The 19969-nt window shown below is 46.2% G+C and overlaps 1 protein-coding gene and 1 long non-coding RNA gene across 6 annotated transcripts; one reads left to right on the top strand and one right to left on the bottom strand.

Annotated features, from left to right (window-relative positions):
• Positions 1 to 51: 51 nt before the first annotated feature.
• On the top strand, positions 52 to 3120 carry LOC108928198 (uncharacterized). 3 transcript variants are annotated; one of them, XR_001965655.1, is made up of 4 exons: positions 52 to 122; positions 2449 to 2508; positions 2695 to 2789; positions 3034 to 3120. It is a non-coding gene; the product is annotated as an uncharacterized LOC108928198 (long non-coding RNA). The 3 variants fall into 3 exon arrangements; XR_001965656.1 differs by lacking the exon at positions 2449 to 2508 and having other exon boundaries at positions 56 to 122; XR_001965654.1 differs by lacking the exon at positions 52 to 122 and having other exon boundaries at positions 2427 to 2508.
• On the bottom strand, positions 2384 to 14750 carry LOC114909052 (Golgi integral membrane protein 4-like). 3 transcript variants are annotated; one of them, XM_018742012.2, is made up of 11 exons: positions 14564 to 14750; positions 11635 to 11977; positions 10797 to 10871; positions 9862 to 9911; positions 9449 to 9599; positions 8931 to 9013; positions 8718 to 8831; positions 8420 to 8532; positions 8083 to 8183; positions 3609 to 3661; positions 2384 to 2481 (listed from the first exon to the last, which is right to left on the bottom strand). In XM_018742012.2, the coding sequence occupies exons 2-11, from the start codon at positions 11822 to 11824 to the stop codon at positions 2398 to 2400; spliced, it is 1014 nt and encodes a 337-aa protein (XP_018597528.1). In that variant the 5' UTR covers positions 11825 to 11977; positions 14564 to 14750; the 3' UTR covers positions 2384 to 2397. The 3 variants fall into 3 exon arrangements, with proteins under 3 accessions (XP_018597528.1, XP_029104864.1, XP_029104863.1); XM_029249030.1 differs by lacking the exons at positions 2384 to 2481; positions 3609 to 3661; positions 14564 to 14750 and adding an exon at positions 7683 to 7786 and having other exon boundaries at positions 11635 to 12124; XM_029249031.1 differs by lacking the exons at positions 9449 to 9599; positions 9862 to 9911; positions 14564 to 14750 and having other exon boundaries at positions 11635 to 12124.
• Between the last annotated feature and the right edge of the window lie 5219 nt (positions 14751 to 19969).

Here is a 19969-nt window from a genome sequence, read left to right as displayed (position 1 = left end):
GATGTCGCTGTGACGAAACAGAAAATGGGAAACCCGGTAATCCGTTGGAAAGTCGCCGAACCGATATTGTGATTGGTCGAAAATGCTGACGAGAAAAGTAGATTTGGGATTGAAGGTAGTAGGTGAGGTGTAGATATGAATTATATCCAACCGGGTTAGCTGTCGTACTGTCACGGTTAGAAGTATTAGTTTCCAAGTATTTGTCAGATTTTTTTTTGCTTTTATTTGTTTGAATATCTATATAAAATGGATGAAGCAGCCAGCTCGTATGATTATCATGTGGTCTTCCCGAACCGCTCTCCATCAAAAGGAAAATTGTTAAATTTTTGATAATAAACAACTGGCATGTGCATCGTTTATCCACAGTTGCCTACATGATAAAATACAGGACTGATTTATAAAAACTCACTTTTTTTGAAAACTTAAATTTATTTTCAGTTCAGGCAGGGGGGCGCAGTGGGTGCCGGGTACCGCTCTTGGTTTGGCTAGTCTGGGGTTTGAGTCCCGCTTGGGGTGACCTGCGATGGACTGGCGTCCTGTCTTGGGTGTAGCCCCTCCCCCTCCAGCCTTGGGCCTTGTGTTGCTGGGTTTTTGCTTGCTTGTGTGTCTTATAATAGTATATTTTTTAAAAAATGGTAGGAAGGTATCAGGATTTGTCTGTCCTGTGTTTATGCACCTACTCGAATGATGAACGTCGGTGCAAGTGGTAGGCAACAAACTAGGTTTACCTGAGTCACATGTCTGCAGCTATGTCTCTTTCTCTTGTAATGCATCAATTGTACTTCTGCTGAGATGTACGTCGCTTTGACAAAAGGGTCTGCTAAATGAATAAACGTAAATGTAAATGTAGGCTCCGGCTTGCCGCGACCCCGCTTGAGACAAGTGGTTTCACTCAGTTTGTGTATTTTTAGACAGGCACAAATATGTCATGAAACCATAAACCAGGCTTGGTGGTTTACATCACACACCCATTCGCCCAAGAGTGTTTTAATTATAGAACTAGTCTTCGAAGGAGAGTGGTTCTAGGCTTAACATTTTCAGTGTGAAAGTGAAATCCATCTATCCATCCAAGGTGAATAAAAAGCTCGAGAGGAGGGTCACAGTAGCCCAGAGTCCATACCTCAGGGTGGGGTGCAAGGCAGGGAACAGCCTGGACACAGTGACACTCCATCACAGTCAGCTAGGCCATGTGCCCAATTTCAACACTCACACTTGATTTATAGAATGTATTACTGGTATATATTAAGCAACATAGCATAGTAATAGCTGCAGCCAAATTCACAGGGCAGGGGACATAAATATGCAACAAATGAGATGTACACACACACATTGACTGAAACAGCTTGTCCCAAGTGGGGTTGCAGTGAGCCGGAGCCTAACCCAGCAACACAGGGCGTCAGGCTGGAGGGGGAGGGGGACGCACCCAGAACGGGACGCCAGTCCGTCACAAGGCACCCCAAGCAGAGCTCAAACCCCAGACCCGCCAGAGAGCGGGACCCAGCCAAACCTGCTGCGCCATTATGCCCCCAAATGAGATGTACATAACTGAAAAACGCTACTGTATATGATAAATGATTGTCATTCTTAGAAATTTTAACTACAGCACAGTAATGCGCAACATCTCATTTTCATGGTGGAGATTAGCAGTATTAAGATCTAAAGTTGAATTGTCATAGTGTCAGGTACAGGAACGTAGACAGAGTTCAAAAGATAAATTGCCTCACACCATCGGGTTGGTGCAGGAGGACAAGGGTGCAATCCCTGTTCAATCTGTGAAGTCTGCATGTTCTCCCCGTGTCTACGTGGGTTTCCTTCATGTACTTCGGTTTCCTCACACAGTCCAAAGACATGATTTCAAAGTGAATTGGTGACTCTAATTTGCCTGTAGTGTGTGTGTGTATCTCTGAATGTTAGAGAGAAAGAGTGTTTTACTGGTGTGTAGGTGAGTGACTCATTTTACATAGTGTATCTCAGTGTAAGTCACCTTGGGTGAAAAGGTGTGGGCTAAATATTACAACACTATTCAATGGAAAAGCATCTGCGAAATGAATAAAAGTAAATGTAAGCGAGGTAGCGGGGGGTGCGGTGGCGCAGTGGGTTGGACCACAGTCCTGCTATCCGGTGGGTCTGGGGTTCGGGTCCCGCTTGGGGTGCCTTGCGACGGACTGGCGTCCCGTCCTGGGTGTGTCCCCTCCCCCTCCGGCCTTACGCCCTGTGTTACCGGGTAGGCTCCGGTTCCCCGTGACCCCGTATGGGACAAGCGGTTCTGAAAATGTGTGTGTGTGTGTGTAAGCGAGGTAGACAGGGCCTGAGCTGAAGGGGCCAAGTTTGGGTGAAGGGGTGAGCACAAACTGCTCGAAAGAGGCAGTTTATCACAAGTTGGCACTAATGTATGTGTTAATATTCCTCATTGGCTCCTGCCTTTTCCCCTTCGTCCTCCTCTTCCAGCTGATCCTCTGGTTCTCTCATTCTCCAGTCCTCCTGAGAATGGCAGGAGTGTAGAAAACTGTGAGCTTCTATTTACATTGTATTGTGTTATAAACCTTATAAATGTACTGTAGTTAAACAATGCATCATAACAATGACATTTTTATCATTAGTGAGTAATGTTAAAGGCAATGTAACAGTATGTAAAATAAAAGGTATTTTTATTTTCTAATATTCCACGTTTTAATAACACGTCTGTGTATGTAGGCCCCACAGGATGATGTGACACCACAACTCCACCTTGGAGGACTGTGTCCCAAACATGTCACAGGTGTTTGCAAGCACATCAGAGGGAAAAGAAGGTTCGTGTGGATGTTTTTTTAGGTTTGGTTCTTGGCTGAGAAACAAGTTTAGTGACATTATTTTTATAGATTTTAAAATAGTTTTTTTCTTTAAGTATTTTTTTTTTAAAGTTGATTTACCTTTTTGTATAGATCCTCTGCTTGAAGCAAGTGTTCATTTTGTGGCAATGATCATCGATTGTAAGTCTTTTTTTTTTTTTTAGTTAATTTCACTAATGTGTCATTTTTTTCTCTTTTCTTTCAGAATTCTGACATGTGCTTAGTGACTGACAAAGACAAAAATTTGACTCCCCAGGATGAAACTCTTAAAAAACCCTTTTGGTCTACTGTTATCACCAAGTTTAATCTTTACAATATTCATAGATAGTGTCAGTGTGTTCTAGTAAATAAAATTTATTATATAGTATTCTCTTATTTCATGTGTCTTACTTCCCTTTTGTGTCTACTTTTATTTCTCATAATAGTCTAGTTGTATTTAGAAATAAAAAGAAAGGACATTTTAGGTGGGGCGTACAAGTACAGGAATGTATTATTTTTATTTTTCCCATAAGAAATAATGAGAAATTGGGTTTCGATATACAAACAATCAGTATATGAACAGTTTTCAGGAACAAATTGCGTTCATAAACCAAGGAATGCCTATACATTTCTTGAACCCTAAAGAGTACTTTACTTTGCCAGACAGGTCGGCTGAAAGCACAAAGGTCCCATAAAGTTTCAACAAAATCACGTTTCCATGTTACTAGTATATGCGAGGTAATGGGGTCGACTCCCATAGTTTGTCATGCTTTATAATTTTCAATGTGTTCTTGGACTCACCATTGGCTCCTGGACAATGATTTGGTGGCCCTGTGGTGGCTCTCCCAAGGTGCCTGCAGGCACATTAAAAAGACAAGATCACTATTTCATTCATAATCCAGTTAAATATTGACATACTTCACAAATTTCCATTTTTCGTTTCATAAAGCAATACGTGTCAGAGGTGCCAACACACACACAGACACACACACAGCCACACACAATGTCTACAGCTGCTTTTCCCAAGGCGGGGGTCGCAGCGAATCGGAACCTAACCCGGCAACATAGGGCGCAGGGCTAGAGGGGGAGGGGACACACTCAGGACGGGATGCCAGTCTGCCGCAAGGCACCCCAACCAGGACTCGAACCCCAGACCCAGCGGAGAGCAGGACCCAGTCAAGCCCGCTGCACCACCGCGCCCCCCAGAGGTGGCATATTTATCTAAAATACAGTAAAGAAAATTCCACAAGCATTCAGCACTGCAGGAGGTGGCTGCCATTCTACAGTTTGCTCTCTGTATTTCTGCTTTTCTTTAGCGTTTCTCTTTTGTTGTTTCTTTTGTGATTTGTTTTTTGTGTCTTTCTGGAGTACTCATGCACCTATGCCAGCTCATATTTTTTCACAACTATATCAGCCAGGGCGGCAACCTGAGAACCCGCTGGTGGACACCAGTGGTGAGGGGGAAGCCGTCAAGCTGAAGAAGGAGGCCTTTAGGGCCTGGTTGGCTCTGGGGACTCCTGACTCAGCAGACAGGTACCGGCAGGCGAGAAAGGCAGCAGCGGCTGCAGAAGCAAAATCCCGGGCATGGGAAGAGTTTGGAGAGGCCATGGAAAACGACTATCGGTCGGCTTCGAAGAGGTTCTGGAGAACCATCTGGCAGCTCAGAAGGGGTCGGAGGAGTTTCGCTCAGGCTGTGTTTAGCAGGAGTGGAGAAACTCTGACCTCTGATGAGGACATTGTCGGAAGGTGGAAGGAGCACTTTGAAGAATTCTTAAACCCAAGTGATATGCCTCCCTTACAGGAGTCAGGGCCTGAGTCTTTCAGGCTGTCAGATTCCATTTCCCTGGTGGAAGTCACTGAAGTAGCTGGTAAGCTGCACAGTGGCAAAGCACCGGGGGTGGATGAGATCTGCGCGGAAATGCTTAAGGCCCTGGATGTTACAGGACTGTCATGGCTGACACGCCTCTGCAATGTTGCATGGACCTCGGGGACAGTGCCCTTGGATTGGCAAACTGGGGTGGTGGTCCCTATCTTTAAGAAAGGGGATTGGAGAGTGTGTGCTAACTATCGGGGCATCACACTTCTCAGCCTCCCTGGGAAAGTCTATGCTGGGGTGCTGGAAAGGAGGCTCCGGCCGATAGTTGAACCTCAGATTGAAGAGGAACAATGCAGATTCCATCCTGGCCGTGGAACAGTGGACCAGCTTTTTACCCTCTCACAGATAACTGAAGGGATATGGGAGTTCGCTAATTCAGTCTACATGTGTTTTGTGGACTTGGAAAAGGCCTATGACTGTGTTCCCCGGGAAATTCTGTGGGAGGTGCTTCGGGAGTATAGGGTACCGGGGCCACTACTGCGGGTCATTCGGTCCTTGTAGATATGGAGCAAAAGCTGTATCCGCATACTCGGCATTAAGTCAGGTCTGTTCAGTGTGGGTGTTGGACTCCGCCAAGGTTGTGCCTTGTCTCCACTCCTGTTTGTGGTATTCATGGACAGGATATCAAGGCGCAGTTGAGGTCAGGAAGGCATTCTGTGTTGGAGTCGGAAGGTGACGTCTCTGCTTTTTGCAGATGATGTTGTCCTTCTGGCACCGTCACATGGCTGCCTCCAGCACGCACTGGAACGGTTTGCAGCTGAGTGTGAAGCGGTGGGGATGAGGATCAGCACCTCAAAGTCTGAGTTCATGGTTCTCTCACAGAAAAGGATGGTATGCCCCCTCCAGGTAAGGGGAGAGTTTTTGCCCCAGGTGGAGGAGTTCAAGTATCTTGGGGTCTTGTTCACAAGTGAGGGAAGAAGGGAGCGTGAGATCGGCCACAGACTGGGAGCAGCGACAGCAGTAATGCGGTCGCTGTACCGGACTGTAGTGGTGAAGAGGGAGCTGAGCCATAAGGCAAAGCTCTCCATTTACCGGTCGGTCTACGTCCCTACCCTCGTCTATGGTCATCAACTCTGGGTGATGACTGAAAGAATAAGATTGCGGATACAAGCGGCTAAAATGAGTTTTCTCCGCAGGGTGCTGGGACTCATTCTCCATGACAGGGTGAGGAGTTCGGACATCCGGGAGGAACTCAGAGTAGAGCCGCTACTCCTTCACATTGAGAGGAGCCAGTTGAGGTGGTTCGGGCATCTGATAAGGATGCCCCCTGGGCGCCTCTCTTTGGAGGTATACCAGGCACGGCCAACTGGGATGAAGCCCCGAGGTCAGCCCAGGACCTGCTGGAGGGATTATATCTCACAGTTGGCCTGGGAACGGCTGGGGATCCCCCAGGTTGAGCTGGAGGAAGTTGTGGGGGACAGGGGCGGCTGGGCCTCTCTGCTCTCCCTGCTGCCACCGCGACCCTTTTAGGACAAGCGGGACAGAAGATGGATGGGTGGATATATCAGCAGACTTTTTAATCTCTGTCCAGTGAAAGCTGAGCAGCTGTTGAGTTTGTGGTTCTTTTGTTGCTTCCCTGGATGCTGTATCCCACCGAGGACTGCATCTGTGACAGCAGTGAGGTTTTTATGTGCACATGGCATTAGTTATTGGCTCTGAGGAGACCATCAATATTTGTGTGATGGATGTTTGTTGTTCTAGACGGGCTTCAGAAGAAGGTCTGTGAACAGGTTTCAAAGACTGTGCTGGCAGATGGACATTGCCAGCAGTGACAGTGGGGTGGAGATGGTGGGTTTGCTGTGTTTGTGAACAGCTGTTGGTGTAACTCCGGATGTGTCACTGTAGATAGATCTACACAGATCTGAAAGTCAGACACTGAACTGACAAGAGTGAGTGTGCACCAACTGTCTGTATGCCATTTTTCTTGCTAATGCAGAAGCACCATGTGACATCATTCACGCTACAAGGCACAAGACTTCAAACAAGCAACCTCATTGCTGTCCCCTTGTGTAATTTCCTTCAGGATCTGTAAGTTTGTCTACCTATTTATCTATGCACAAGCATTAACTTAAAGCTAAGCTTCGTAATGTGAAACGAAATACAGGCAGTCCCCGGATTATGAACAAGTTCCATATCCTCAGTGTGTCTTTAAGTAGGATTTGTACATAAGTCGGAACAGTTAGGTATGGTGGGTATCTAACGCCAGTTTGTCAAATGTTTGTTTTAGTATATTGTGTATCATGTACCTTTCTGTGCATAAAAAATATTAAAGAAACAATTCCAGATAAAATAAAACATCTTTAATATAACATACAGTAATAATAATAGTACAATTTAATAATGTAATGATAATGATGATAATAAATGTAACTACAGTATTTAGAACAGAGAGAGACATAGAAAGAGATAATATTAAATGTTACTACTGTCATGATGAACAGAGGACACGAAGGAAGCTGGACCCAAGTGCAGGAACATTTATTCAGAATCAAAGGACTAGACGTGTTCTCGTGGTCTGGGACGGGCGAATAGTCGATCGATGAAGTAAAGAGAGGCAAGCGGTCGTTATCAAAGAAACATGGAATGGGACTGGGGAATGACGAGTACTTGGAAGAGCAAAGCGAAGTAGGTTTGAGAACACAGAGGGGACAGTTGTCTTGGGTGAGATTCCACAACTGGGAAGAGGTTGAGAAGTGTCTTTTATAGCCAAGTGCTCTCTCAGACTGAGAGAGAGAGAGAGAGAGAGAGAGAGAGAGAGAGAGAGAGAGAGAGAGTGTGTGCATGTGTGTGCGTGCATGTATGCGCATGCAAAACATCAAAGAAACTTTAATGTTCGTTTTTCTAATGTTCGTTGGCATTTCACTTTTCCTTTTACTATCACTTTAGCTTCAATCATGATTGTTTCCCTTTTTGATGCATCACCATCACTTGCATCATATTTATGTTTTGGTGCCGTGGTTTGGAGGGTAAAAACAAAAAATTAAAGTCAAATACAGTAACACGCGAGACACTGTTAACAGCAACGTGGTCCGACTGACAAGAAAGAAGTCTTTGTCCTACCTCGAGCTCACCTCACACACCCCGTCCACAAGCTGATGAATTGCTGTAGACGCGCAATGTTTTGATGAGCTTGGGAAAGTAGCACCCGTTTGTTATTACAAACCATTGTATATACAGTAACTCAAATTTTTAATATAATAGGCTTAATTATGAAGTTTTTTCTTTGTTACTTAAGGGTGACAAAAAAAAAAAAATAACTTCCAGTCAGTAAGGGGTGGTTCATAACTACAGGTTGTACGTAAGTTGGACGTTGGTAACCCGGAGACTGCCTGTACAGTAATTCAGTTCATACACAACCTTATGATGGAGTGGAAGATGTGGACAGGTAAAAAGACTCACCGATTTCCAGTCCTTCATCCCCTCGCCTTCCACCAAAATCCCTTTCATCATCAGGGATCTCTGCTCTTGCACCCTCCAACTCATTAGTCCCAGCAGTTCCTCTGTGGTAAGAATTTATCCTTTGATAAATTGGTGGTGAATTCTGGTCTTTGCTGTGATTATAAATGTGCTGCTTGAATGGATTCTTTCTGCTTAAACTAAAAAGGGGAATTTCATCAATGGAGATACTAGTTTTAAACCTCCAGTCTGAGTAATATGACCATACTCCAGTATACCATGCTCCAGTCATGCTCAAGTATACTTGTCCAGTCCAAGCACATGTTCTTCTGCACCTGACCTTTTCTCCACATCTCTGACAGACAGGCCCCTTTGGCTGATGGGATGGATTTTCCCTGGGGCTTCGGTCACAGTGCGCAGTGACTTCTCTTCAGGATGATGAACAGTAGTGGTCTGAGTGGTTAATAAGTCAAGATAAAACAACAACTTAGAACTGTGGGAATTGTTTTATCCTCTGATGCAACTATTAATGCTTAGAGGTATGTCGTCAAAGGGGATAACTTATGTGTCTATATCAGTAAACAACTGGGCTATGGTCTTTCAATTTTGGCCATCAGGAGTACATATGCACTGGAAACCTTATGGTCAAGCTGAAGGAAGCCTGTGATGAACTCCTGCTCCCGCCAGGTTGCAGGTTGGCCAGGTTTCTTGGGAAAGGTCTTCCGAACCCGCTGGAGCTCTTCCACTCGGGCCTGGAACAGGTATCGGGTTGGGCAGTCAACAGAATATCCCACACAAGAATATGAAATGACAAACTGTGGTCAGAGATGGGGTAGACTGAGAGTGCTGACCTGAGCATTCAGCAGCCTATGATGCATGTCCTGGTGAGAGTGTCTCAACAGCTTGCTCTCTTCTTGCAACTTCACCACCAGGTCTGAGAGACAGAGCAGGTACAACAAATTACAAGAAATACTTCCTGAATGAGGGTATGTAGCAGAAAAGAGCCTGTCCAGCAGTTGTCTACAATTTACAGTGGTGTTCCTGTGCTTGCATGGCAGGGGTTTGCAACCACACCCTGTAAAAAGTACCATGTCTTCAGTTGGCAGTGTCCCAGAGCTCGACTGACGTATGAAAGCCACCATCTTGATATGAACTGAATAATGTAGTTTAGTGTCAGTATTCTGATTTTAATTAGCTGAGCCCTGGGACACCATGAAAGTGCTGCAAACACATGGGCATTACACAGTAACAGTGTTGTACAGGATATGTAGACTATTATGCTTGTATACTGTATATTGATAGTCTACTCCTGCATAAGACTATTACTGTGGGTAACAGCTGGGGAAGATCATTGAATCATTTTTTAGACCCTGCAGTGATGAGATTTGTCCCTGGCTCTCCGTGCGCAGTAGTGCTGCCCGCTGCTGGCAGTCTTCAAGGGATTTGAGCTGAGCAAGGTGTTGTTGTCCATGCTCTTTCTGCTGCAACTGCAGCTGGCTGTGCAGATCTACGAGCTGGTTCTGCAGGAGGCACAACAGTCCATGGAGAGTAAATTATATTTGTTAAAGAGACAACTGATGTTTGGTTGAAGTTGTGGACCGCGCAGATCTCCATACACAGTAATCCACTTTGAGGATACTGTGCTCAGAGTTGAGTCCAGTGTATTTGTTTGTGGAATCCAGCTGCTCAGACAAAGAGCAAGGCAGTATGAAGATCAGAGCAGCAGACAGTAGCATAAATTACAGTGGTTTTACATGTTGTAGTTGCATTTAAAAGTCATACCTTTTCCTTGTTCAGTGCCTCCTGGATCTCTAGTTTGTACTGCAGGAAATCTATATGTCAGCAGTTTGAGAGACAAACAGAGGAAATCTACAGATGAACAGTTTCAAAGAGATGATGAACAGCTGAGCAGTGTGGGAGCTGAACACGTGGATGGAATCTAGAGGATGTATAAAGAACAGACACAGAGACACGTCTGCAGCCATTTCTCAACAATTTAGAATCATTATACGGAGATGGAGTCTGCAGATGGGGTACAGGGAACAGAAACAAAGAGAGAACCTATAAGTGTGTTGTTTTAACCACAAGTAAACAGCAATTTCATGGCAAGATGTTGGCATGATGTTCTCAGGTGTGTCAAGCCTGGCACTAGGGTTTTTCTCACCCCAGAATAAGACAAGAATTTATCTGGTACCCCTTAGACTTCCATCTCTAAATTAGTAAAGGTAGATGTACATACTGTATATAAGATAAAAATTATTTTTGTTTTAGATATGGATACAGATCAATAATAATGGAAACTAAAATCTGAATTTATGAATGTTATTTTAATGTAATTACTTATGATAACATATATGAGCATTTATGGGCTCATATATGTGGGTACCACATATATGGTGGTATATCTTCTTCTGTTTCCTAATAAAACTGTTTCTTTACTGTTAAGCCAAGTTTTTAATAAGGTCTTTCTGAGACTACTTCATTTTTTGATTTTGGTAACAACACTTCACTCCCCTGAATTTCGGAACCTCATGTGATTTCTAGATTTGCCTAATCATAAAAACAGTCCTGAGACGAGTTTTATGGGAGATGGACACAGAAAGAAAGTTCATGGGTGTATAGTTTAACAAGGAGTAAAGCCCCAGCCACAGGAAACACAGTCCATTGGCACAGAACAATGACAGCAAGGCTTATAGGAACATGAAGAAAAATTGAACCTTCTTTTGTCTTCTTGTGCTCTGCTCTCTCCTTCTGCAAAGATCTCTCCAGACGGGAGCGATGCTCATATACCACTGGAAGGTTATAGAGACAGAAGGAATAACCAGCACTTAATAAACTGCAGCTACTATAACCCATCCTATTGTGTATATTTACAGTGTTCTCTCAAAGTACTAGGCAGGAGCTCACAAATGTTACAGTAGCTCCAGAAATCTGGATTACAGATCAAAAGATGAAAATGAGACAAAAACTGGGAATATCAGTCTACTTAGAAGCTGCCAGTACTATTTTCCCTAATACTTTTTGAAGGCACCATCACAAAACTTAGAAACTACTGACTATGGACTAAATCTGTCATTTTAGTCCATATTCTAGAGCACAGAATCATTCTTGAGAAGATAATGCATATGAAAATGAATCAATCACACTACAACAAACAACATATGAGTAAGAAATAATATGTCGATTTAAAACTCTTGCTGCTCAAAATCCCTGTTCAGTGGTTTCATTCCTCTCCGAGTAAGTTGTATTACAGCAAACAGACATCGTAAATGAAAGCTGAAACTGCAGCATCAGTGCAAAAACCAAACAAGCACAACACAAAGACTGTATAATGTTAAACCATGTTCAATTATTTACCCATTTATACAGGTGTGCAATTTTCTTTGATTTTTAACAGGACCAATGTGGGATTCAAAGGCTGTAGCTCTAACCACTGTAGCTCTAACCACTCTGAGAGGCATGCAAACACAGGCGCATTAAGGCACCCTAAGCAGATATACAGTGGAATGGTTTCTGGGAAACAAATCAGTGCAGATGTACAGAGCTCTTGCTCACCCTGCAGCTGAACAGACAGTGCCTCCTCCTGCTGCCTGCAGTGCTGTTTATGCCTGAGCAGCTCCTCCGTGCCCTCGCGCAGCCGGGACAGCAGAAGGAGCAGACCTGCGCAGGCCGTGCAGACAGAGAGCACGATGAGGGCGCTCACGCCGCTGCACTTGTGCCTGCGCCAGCAGAGCCCCAACAACATGGCGGCTGGAGGGGTCGGGGGGTGGTGAGACGTGGCACATGCAGGGACAAACTGAGGGGCTTCACTGGACAGTTGCTCTTCTAGCGGGGAAGAAGCATGTGGAGACCTTGCACTTTAGGGCACTGTAGGCATGCACACCTCAGGGGAAGGGCTCTGTATCAATGGCAGGGGAAAAGAACGAACAAAAGAAATATACAGAATGTTTGCATGAGTGATACCTTTGGTAGAATCAATTACTGTGAGTTACACTGTTATAAAATACAGTTACATTCCCAGGACTCTCTAGGACATTGAACAGGTACCATTTTACATTTGTTCACTTAACTGATGCTTTTCTCCAAAATGACTTACTGTATAATGTTAAACCATGTTCAATTATTTACCCATTTATACAGGTGTGCAATTTTCTTTGATTTTTAACAGGACCAATGTGGGATTCAAAGGCTGTAGCTCTAACCACTATGCTACCAGCTACCTCAAGCTACACTACATGGCCAAAATTATGGGGACACCTGACCATCATACCTATACCATACATCAGTTCATACCTATATGAACTTGTTGGACAGCTCATCCCAAAACCATGGGCATTAATAGGGAGTTGCCTCCCCTTTGTGGCTACAATAGCCTCCACTCTTCTGGGAAGGCTTTCCACAAGATTTTTGAGTGTATCTGTGGGAATTTATGACAACTCAGCCAAAAAAGCATTTGTGAGGTCAGGTACTGATGCTGGACGAGAAGACCTGGCTCCAATTCAGTCTGAAGGTGGTCAATAGGGTTGAGGTGAGGGCTCTGTGCAGGCCACTCAAGTTCTTCCACACCAAATTTGTTAATCCATGTCTTTATGGACCTGGCTTTGTGCACAGGGGCACAGTCATGCTATAACAGAAAAGGGCCTTCCCCAAACTGTTACCACAAAGTTGGAAACATATGATTGTCTAAAATGTCTTCATACTGTATGCTGTATTATTAACAGTACTCTTCACTGGAACTAAAGGGCCTGGCCCAAACCCTAGAAAAACAGCTACAGACCATTATCCCTCCTCCACCAAACTTTACAGGAAGCACTATACATTCCGGTAGGTAGTGTTCTGGCATCTGCCAGACTTAGATAAGTCCATCAGGCTGCCAGATAGTGAGACGTGATTCATCACCCCAGAGAACACATTTCCACTACTGTAGAGTCCAATGGAGCATGCTTTATACCAATCCAGCCAACGCTTGGCATTGCACATAGTTATCTTAGACTTGTGTGCAGTTGCTCGGCCATAGAAGCCCATTTCATGATGCACCCGACACACAGTTCTTGTGCTGATGTTGTTTCCAGAGGCAGTTTGGAACTCTGTAGTGAGTGAAGCAACAGAGAAGAGCCAATTTTTACATACTACGCATTTCAGCACTCAGCATCCCTGCTCTGTGAGTTTGCAAGGTCTACCACTTTGTGGCTGAGCTGCTGTTGCTTCTAGATGCTTCCACTTCCCAATAATAGTACTTACAGTCGACTGTAAATTTCTAGCAGAGCAGAAATTTCATGTACTAACTTGTGGCAAAGGTGGCATCCTATGACAGTGCCACATTAAAACTGCTGAGCTCTTTAGAATGACCCATTATACTGTCAATGTTAGTCAATGGAGATTGCATGGCTATGTGCAGGAGTTTATGCACCTGTTAACAATGGCTGTGGCTAAAAAAACCTGAACTCAGTAATTAGGAGGGGTGTCCACATACTTTTGGCCATACAGTGTATGTGGTATTGAACAGTCGATCAGACTGGCTCCTCGAGTTACGAATGTTCAAGCTAGGAATTTTTGTAGGTACAAAGCTTTAATACATTATTTACTTATTTTTATATTGTAGTTTCTTATCTAAAATTACCATCCGTTTAAGTGTCACACTGTTAATTGGCAGCACAGTGTGATTAGACTGAACAGATGTGTAAGAATGTTTCAGGTCAACTCGCTTCCACGATATTAACAGCTCATGGCTGTGATGCCAGCGCATCAGGGAGCAGGATAGTGGTCCCAGATGCAGGATCGTTCAAACAGAAGTTGTTGGGGTGAAGCAAAGTTTGTGGTCAAGACAGGCGAAGGTTCAGATCCAAAGGGCAAGTGATGATCATGGCCATGAGAGACAGGATACAAGGACAGGGAGATGGGCAAGAAAGAACAAGGAAGGAAGTCACAAGGAGCAGGACAGGCAAGATGAGAGCGTAGTGGAAACGGTTGTTTCAACGAGATTCTACAACTGGGGAATGGTGGACTGATGCCCTTTACACCCCGCTGTGTTGATTCCAACCAGATGCTTGCGGTTGAGCTGTGGGTGTTGGGCATGACAGCACCCCCTCCTCATAGGCGGCTCTCACCCCCTGCAACATCTGGAAGGGGGACAACCCCGGGACATGATGCCTGGCTGACCCGAACAGTCCCTGTGAAAGTCAGATATGAACGACGGATCATGGATGTCCTGTGCAGGTACCCAGTTGCATTCCTCCATCCCATACCCTTCCCAGTCCACCAGTTAGTAAAGTCCCCTGTGCTGGCATTTACAGTACAGGACGGAATGAACGGTGTATGCCGGGTCCCTGTTCACCTCCACAGAAATAGGTGCTGGAGTTCCTCAGGTGGCCTGGAGAAGCAAGGTCTTGTGGGGCTTGAGCAAGGACACATGGAATGTGGAGCATATGCAAAGATGAGGGGGAAATTGCAACCTGTATGTGACCGGAGTGACACATCGAATTACCTTAAAGGGCCCAATGAACCGGGAGCTGAGTTTCTTGGACAGCAGTTTCAGCTTAACGCCCCAGGTTGACAGCCATACCAGGCTGGAAAAACAGGGTGCGACAGTGCTTATCCACCTGCTGTTTGTAATGCTAGATGCTTCTCCGCAGGTGTCTTTTGATGGTCCGCCAGACCTCTTTGTTGTTCTGGTACCAGGAATCCACCACAGGGATGTCACTAGGGCCACGGTGCCAGGGAAACAAGGGGGGCTGGTAATCTAAGAAACACTGAAACAGAGACAGCCCCATGGACAAGTGTGAGAGGGAATTATGACCGTAGTCCACGCAAGGCAGGAACCTCGATCACTGGTTTTGCAGTTGGTTGCAGTAATGCCTTAAAAAGTGGCCCAGGTCCTGGCTCAGGCGCTCTACTTGCCCATTAGCCTGGGGATGGTCCCTTGAGGTGAGGCTGACAGACACGCCCAGCTTCTGCCAAAAGGTTTTCCATACTCTCAAGGAGAACTGGGGACCCCAGTCAATGACGACGCAGGGTAGACCATACAGTCAGAACACACGGTGGAACAGGTGTTCTGCAGTGTTCAGGGCTGCGGGTAGTTGAGGCATGGGGATCAAGAGGCAGGCCATGGGAAAACAATCAATGACCACCAGGATGACAGTGTGACCTTCAGAGGAGGGCAAATCTGTCAAAAATTTGACTGCTACATGGGACCAAGGTCTGGTTGGTTCCCCTCCACGCAAAGGTAATGGGAACAGTGAGTTGCAAGGTAGGCCAGAAGGAGACCCTTACCAGTTGCTCGGGTCTGGCAACTCCTAGGGATGGTCAGTCTGGGCAGGTTGCCAGGAAATGGTTGGGATGGCCTTGGCCGATCTGCATGGGCTGCATGGGCTTCTGGGGCTCAGAAGAGGGTCCGGACACGAACAGGACCTGCTTGGGGTGCCACAGACATTCTTGGGCCAAACTGTCCAAGGTAATGGCTGTTTCGATGAACTGGTCAAAGGTCCAATCTTCTTCCCGATAGGCGAGCTCAGTTTGAATGCGGGGATTCAAACCATTGCGGAAGTTCGCCAGGAAAGCTGCAGGGTTTCACTGGCTACCTGCCGCCAGCGTGCAGAACTCCAAAGTATCAGGATCAAAGATCAGGTGCTTGTGGTTGAGCTGTGGGCATGACACAAGGGTCCTGTTTCTGAGTGCTGGTGATCAGTAACAAGACAACAAAGTTTGTACATGTTTATTGGGTGAAGCAGTCAAAAAGTACCATTAATCAGACGTTATTTTAATTTTCAGTCAGGTTTAATTTTAATATCAATTGAAGTTAAAATTTTTTTTTTACGGAAGATTAGCTGGTGTGATCTGTGGACGGTGGACGCCGGTCATATTAAATTCGTCATTGGAGCCACCTACAATGTTCTTCCTACTCCATAGAGTCTCAGCAGCTGGCTATGTACGGACCTGGCTTGCAGTTTGTGTGGCAGCATAGCCTCGTTGAGGCATATTCTGTCCGAGTGTAAAGTTAGTTTATTGCAGGGCAGGAATACATGGAGGCACAACAGGGTGTTAAAATCCCTGGCTTGCTTGTTGGAAGCAAAGCAAACTGAGGCTAACTCAAACTCACAGTGCGAGAAAAATCACACAATTTCTTTTGTGCAGGAGGGGGAGAGCGTTGCGTGCCAAGCACGTGAACACAGTGGTTTGGGTTCTAAATGGGGTGAAGCACAAGACTGAAAGTTAGTAGCTGACATGGGAAAACAGCTTCAGATGCTGCAGTGCATTGCAATTACGGCGCTGAGACCAGATGTTGTACTGTACACCGAGGGAGTACGAGTAGTATATTTCATCGAGTTAACAATAAGATAAGATAAGATAAAACTTTATTCATCCCGAAGAAAATTCTTGAGTAAGAATTCTTTAGGAAGGAATTCTTTCCCTTGAAGGAAATTCTTCAATACCTTTCGAAGACGCAAAGAGGATACCTTCAAGAGGAAGAAGTTGAAGTATGCTGACTTGGCTGCTGAGGTGAGGGGGCGAGGCTGGCAGTGCTTTATTAGACCAGCAGAGGTAGATGCAAGAGGGTTTGTTGCAAAATCAACCATGTTGCTGTTGTTGGACTTCGGTTTTAGGGGTCGGTCATTAAAGGCAGCGATGAAAAACTTGTCTGAGGCAGCAGAAAGATCTAGCCAGTGGTTGTGGCTTAGGAGGAAGCAGAATGCTTTGGGGAAGCAGACCTAAGCTTTGGGTATTCGTGTATGTGAATGTTAGATCTTGTCATCACCTCAATGGGCGTATGTTGGGTGCTGGTTGGAAGGTAGTCAACAAATGGTTGGAATTGGAGGCTTTTTTTTGAGTCACCGGGGCTGCGCCACAAGCATGGAGGGGGTGGGTCTGGGATTCCAGGTCTCGCTGTTGAGCCTTCTGGAGGTATCGTGGGTTCAAGTCGATGAAACACTGACAAAGGAAGGCGCCCACTTGATAACCCCAGTAAAGTGATGGCAGTGATCCCCGGTAAGGAAGGTAATGTCCATCCATAATATGTGCTGGTCTGCAAGTGGATGGAGATATTCTGACAGGGTGTGGGTAGAATGGAAAGTTAGGTAAAATCAAATATGACGGTTGGTGGATTGAGGCAGTTAGTATAGGTATTGAGAAGAAAATGAGTACTGTTGGCATGGTTAGTTTGTGTCCAGCCCCCATAATTTTAGCAGAAGGGTTTTAACATCTCACCCTGTGTATCATTGTATTGGGGGGGGGGGGGGGGGAAACCACCACACAACAACACACACCACTTACAAAGTGCTTTTTAAATTTCTTAAAGTTCTGTCCCTGTCTTTATTTAAGAAAACCTAACAAGTAAATAAACCTGGGGTTGGTATTATCGATAGTATCATGTTATGGCATTCAGCCCCCGGTAGTCGATGGAAGGGTGCAGGCCCTCGTCCTTGCTGACGAAGAAGAACCCGGCGGAGGCAGGAGACGTGGAGGGCCTGATGATACCTCTGTCTAGAGCCTGGGTGATGTACTCCTGCACGGCTTTCTGTTCTGGCACGGACAAGGGGTATACGCAGCCCCCAGGAGGCGTAGTCCCAGACAGGAGATCAATCACGCAGTCCCATGGTCAGTGCGGTGGTAGGTCCACGGCCCAGACCTTGCTGAAAACCTCCCGGAGGTCCCATACACCCTGGGTACCTACACGGGAGGGAGACCGGCCACCCATTCCATGGACATGGCACGATAAGGGAGCTGTAAACAGGAGTGTGTGCACCGGTCGTCCCAGGATACCAGTTCCCCCGTGCTCCATCGGAACACCAGGTCATGCCTGACCAACCAGGGGAAGCCAAGGATCACAGGGGTCTCTAGAGTCAGCATCAGGAAGAACACCAGGTTTTCGTGGGGACAGGCCCCACTTGAGACCCGAAGGGCTTCGGTGCACAAGGTCACCACACCTGAACCTAGGGGCTGGCTATCCAAGGCGCTGATCCGGAGCTGGCGGTCTCAGCTCCGACCTGGGATGTTGTGATCCTGGGGGAACCCAATGTCCATGAATCAGCCAGTGGGCCCCCCCCCCCCGAGTCAACCAGGGCTTGAGTATTCAGCTGAGTCCCTCCCCAGGCAAGGTGCCGAGGCACTGCGAGTTGCCCTGATCGGTTTCCAGGGCTCACCTGTGGACCCAGGTTCAGGCGGCATGGCATCCGTAGTGGGCAGTCAAAACGGAAGTGGCCCGGCGTGCCGCAGTGAAGACACAGGCGGTGATGCCTCTCCACTGGGTCCAGCTTCCCCTGCCCAAACAGCCTCGGTTGCAGGTCCTTCTCCTGGGCCGCAAGGACCAGGGTGGACATCCGATTCCAGGCTAGGCGGTCCAGAGTCCCGGCCATCTCTACCAGGCGATCAAATGTCCAGTCCTCTCCCCTGTAAGCCAATTTGGTTTGGTATCTTGGGGTCTTGTTCACAAGTGAGGGAAGAAGGGAGCGTGAGATCGGCCACAGACTGGGAGCAGCGACAGCAGTAATGCGGTCGCTGTACCGGACTGTAGTGGTGAAGAGGGAGCTGAGCCATAAGGCAAAGCTCTCCATTTACCGGTCGGTCTACGTCCCTACCCTCGTCTATGGTCATCAACTCTGGGTGATGACTGAAAGAATAAGATTGCGGATACAAGCGGCTAAAATGAGTTTTCTCCGCAGGGTGCTGGGACTCATTCTCCATGACAGGGTGAGGAGTTCGGACATCCGGGAGGAACTCAGAGTAGAGCCGCTACTCCTTCACATTGAGAGGAGCCAGTTGAGGTGGTTCGGGCATCTGATAAGGATGCCCCCTGGGCGCCTCTCTTTGGAGGTATACCAGGCACGGCCAACTGGGATGAAGCCCCGAGGTCAGCCCAGGACCTGCTGGAGGGATTATATCTCACAGTTGGCCTGGGAACGGCTGGGGATCCCCCAGGTTGAGCTGGAGGAAGTTGTGGGGGACAGGGGCGGCTGGGCCTCTCTGCTCTCCCTGCTGCCACCGCGACCCTTTTAGGACAAGCGGGACAGAAGATGGATGGGTGGATATATCAGCAGACTTTTTAATCTCTGTCCAGTGAAAGCTGAGCAGCTGTTGAGTTTGTGGTTCTTTTGTTGCTTCCCTGGATGCTGTATCCCACCGAGGACTGCATCTGTGACAGCAGTGAGGTTTTTATGTGCACATGGCATTAGTTATTGGCTCTGAGGAGACCATCAATATTTGTGTGATGGATGTTTGTTGTTCTAGACGGGCTTCAGAAGAAGGTCTGTGAACAGGTTTCAAAGACTGTGCTGGCAGATGGACATTGCCAGCAGTGACAGTGGGGTGGAGATGGTGGGTTTGCTGTGTTTGTGAACAGCTGTTGGTGTAACTCCGGATGTGTCACTGTAGATAGATCTACACAGATCTGAAAGTCAGACACTGAACTGACAAGAGTGAGTGTGCACCAACTGTCTGTATGCCATTTTTCTTGCTAATGCAGAAGCACCATGTGACATCATTCACGCTACAAGGCACAAGACTTCAAACAAGCAACCTCATTGCTGTCCCCTTGTGTAATTTCCTTCAGGATCTGTAAGTTTGTCTACCTATTTATCTATGCACAAGCATTAACTTAAAGCTAAGCTTCGTAATGTGAAACGAAATACAGGCAGTCCCCGGATTATGAACAAGTTCCATATCCTCAGTGTGTCTTTAAGTAGGATTTGTACATAAGTCGGAACAGTTAGGTATGGTGGGTATCTAACGCCAGTTTGTCAAATGTTTGTTTTAGTATATTGTGTATCATGTACCTTTCTGTGCATAAAAAATATTAAAGAAACAATTCCAGATAAAATAAAACATCTTTAATATAACATACAGTAATAATAATAGTACAATTTAATAATGTAATGATAATGATGATAATAAATGTAAC

This window comes from Scleropages formosus, chromosome 25, assembly GCF_900964775.1.
Source record: "Scleropages formosus chromosome 25, fSclFor1.1, whole genome shotgun sequence".
In the NCBI taxonomy this organism is placed as follows: Eukaryota; Metazoa; Chordata; class Actinopteri; order Osteoglossiformes; family Osteoglossidae; genus Scleropages; species Scleropages formosus.
This window is presented reverse-complemented; position numbering and strand designations above follow the sequence as displayed.

Coding starts and splice junctions, on each gene's coding strand:
- LOC114909052 (XM_018742012.2), bottom strand. CDS start 11,824: ATGTTGTTGGGGCTCTGCTGGCGCAGGCACAAGTGCAGCGGCGTGAGC. Junction 3,662..8,082: donor GGATGAAGGACTGGAAATCG/GTGAGTCTTTTT, acceptor ATGTGCCTGCAG/GCACCTTGGGAGAGCCACCA. Junction 2,482..3,608: donor TCATTGTCCAGGAGCCAATG/GTGAGTCCAAGA, acceptor TGCCATTCTCAG/GAGGACTGGAGAATGAGAGA.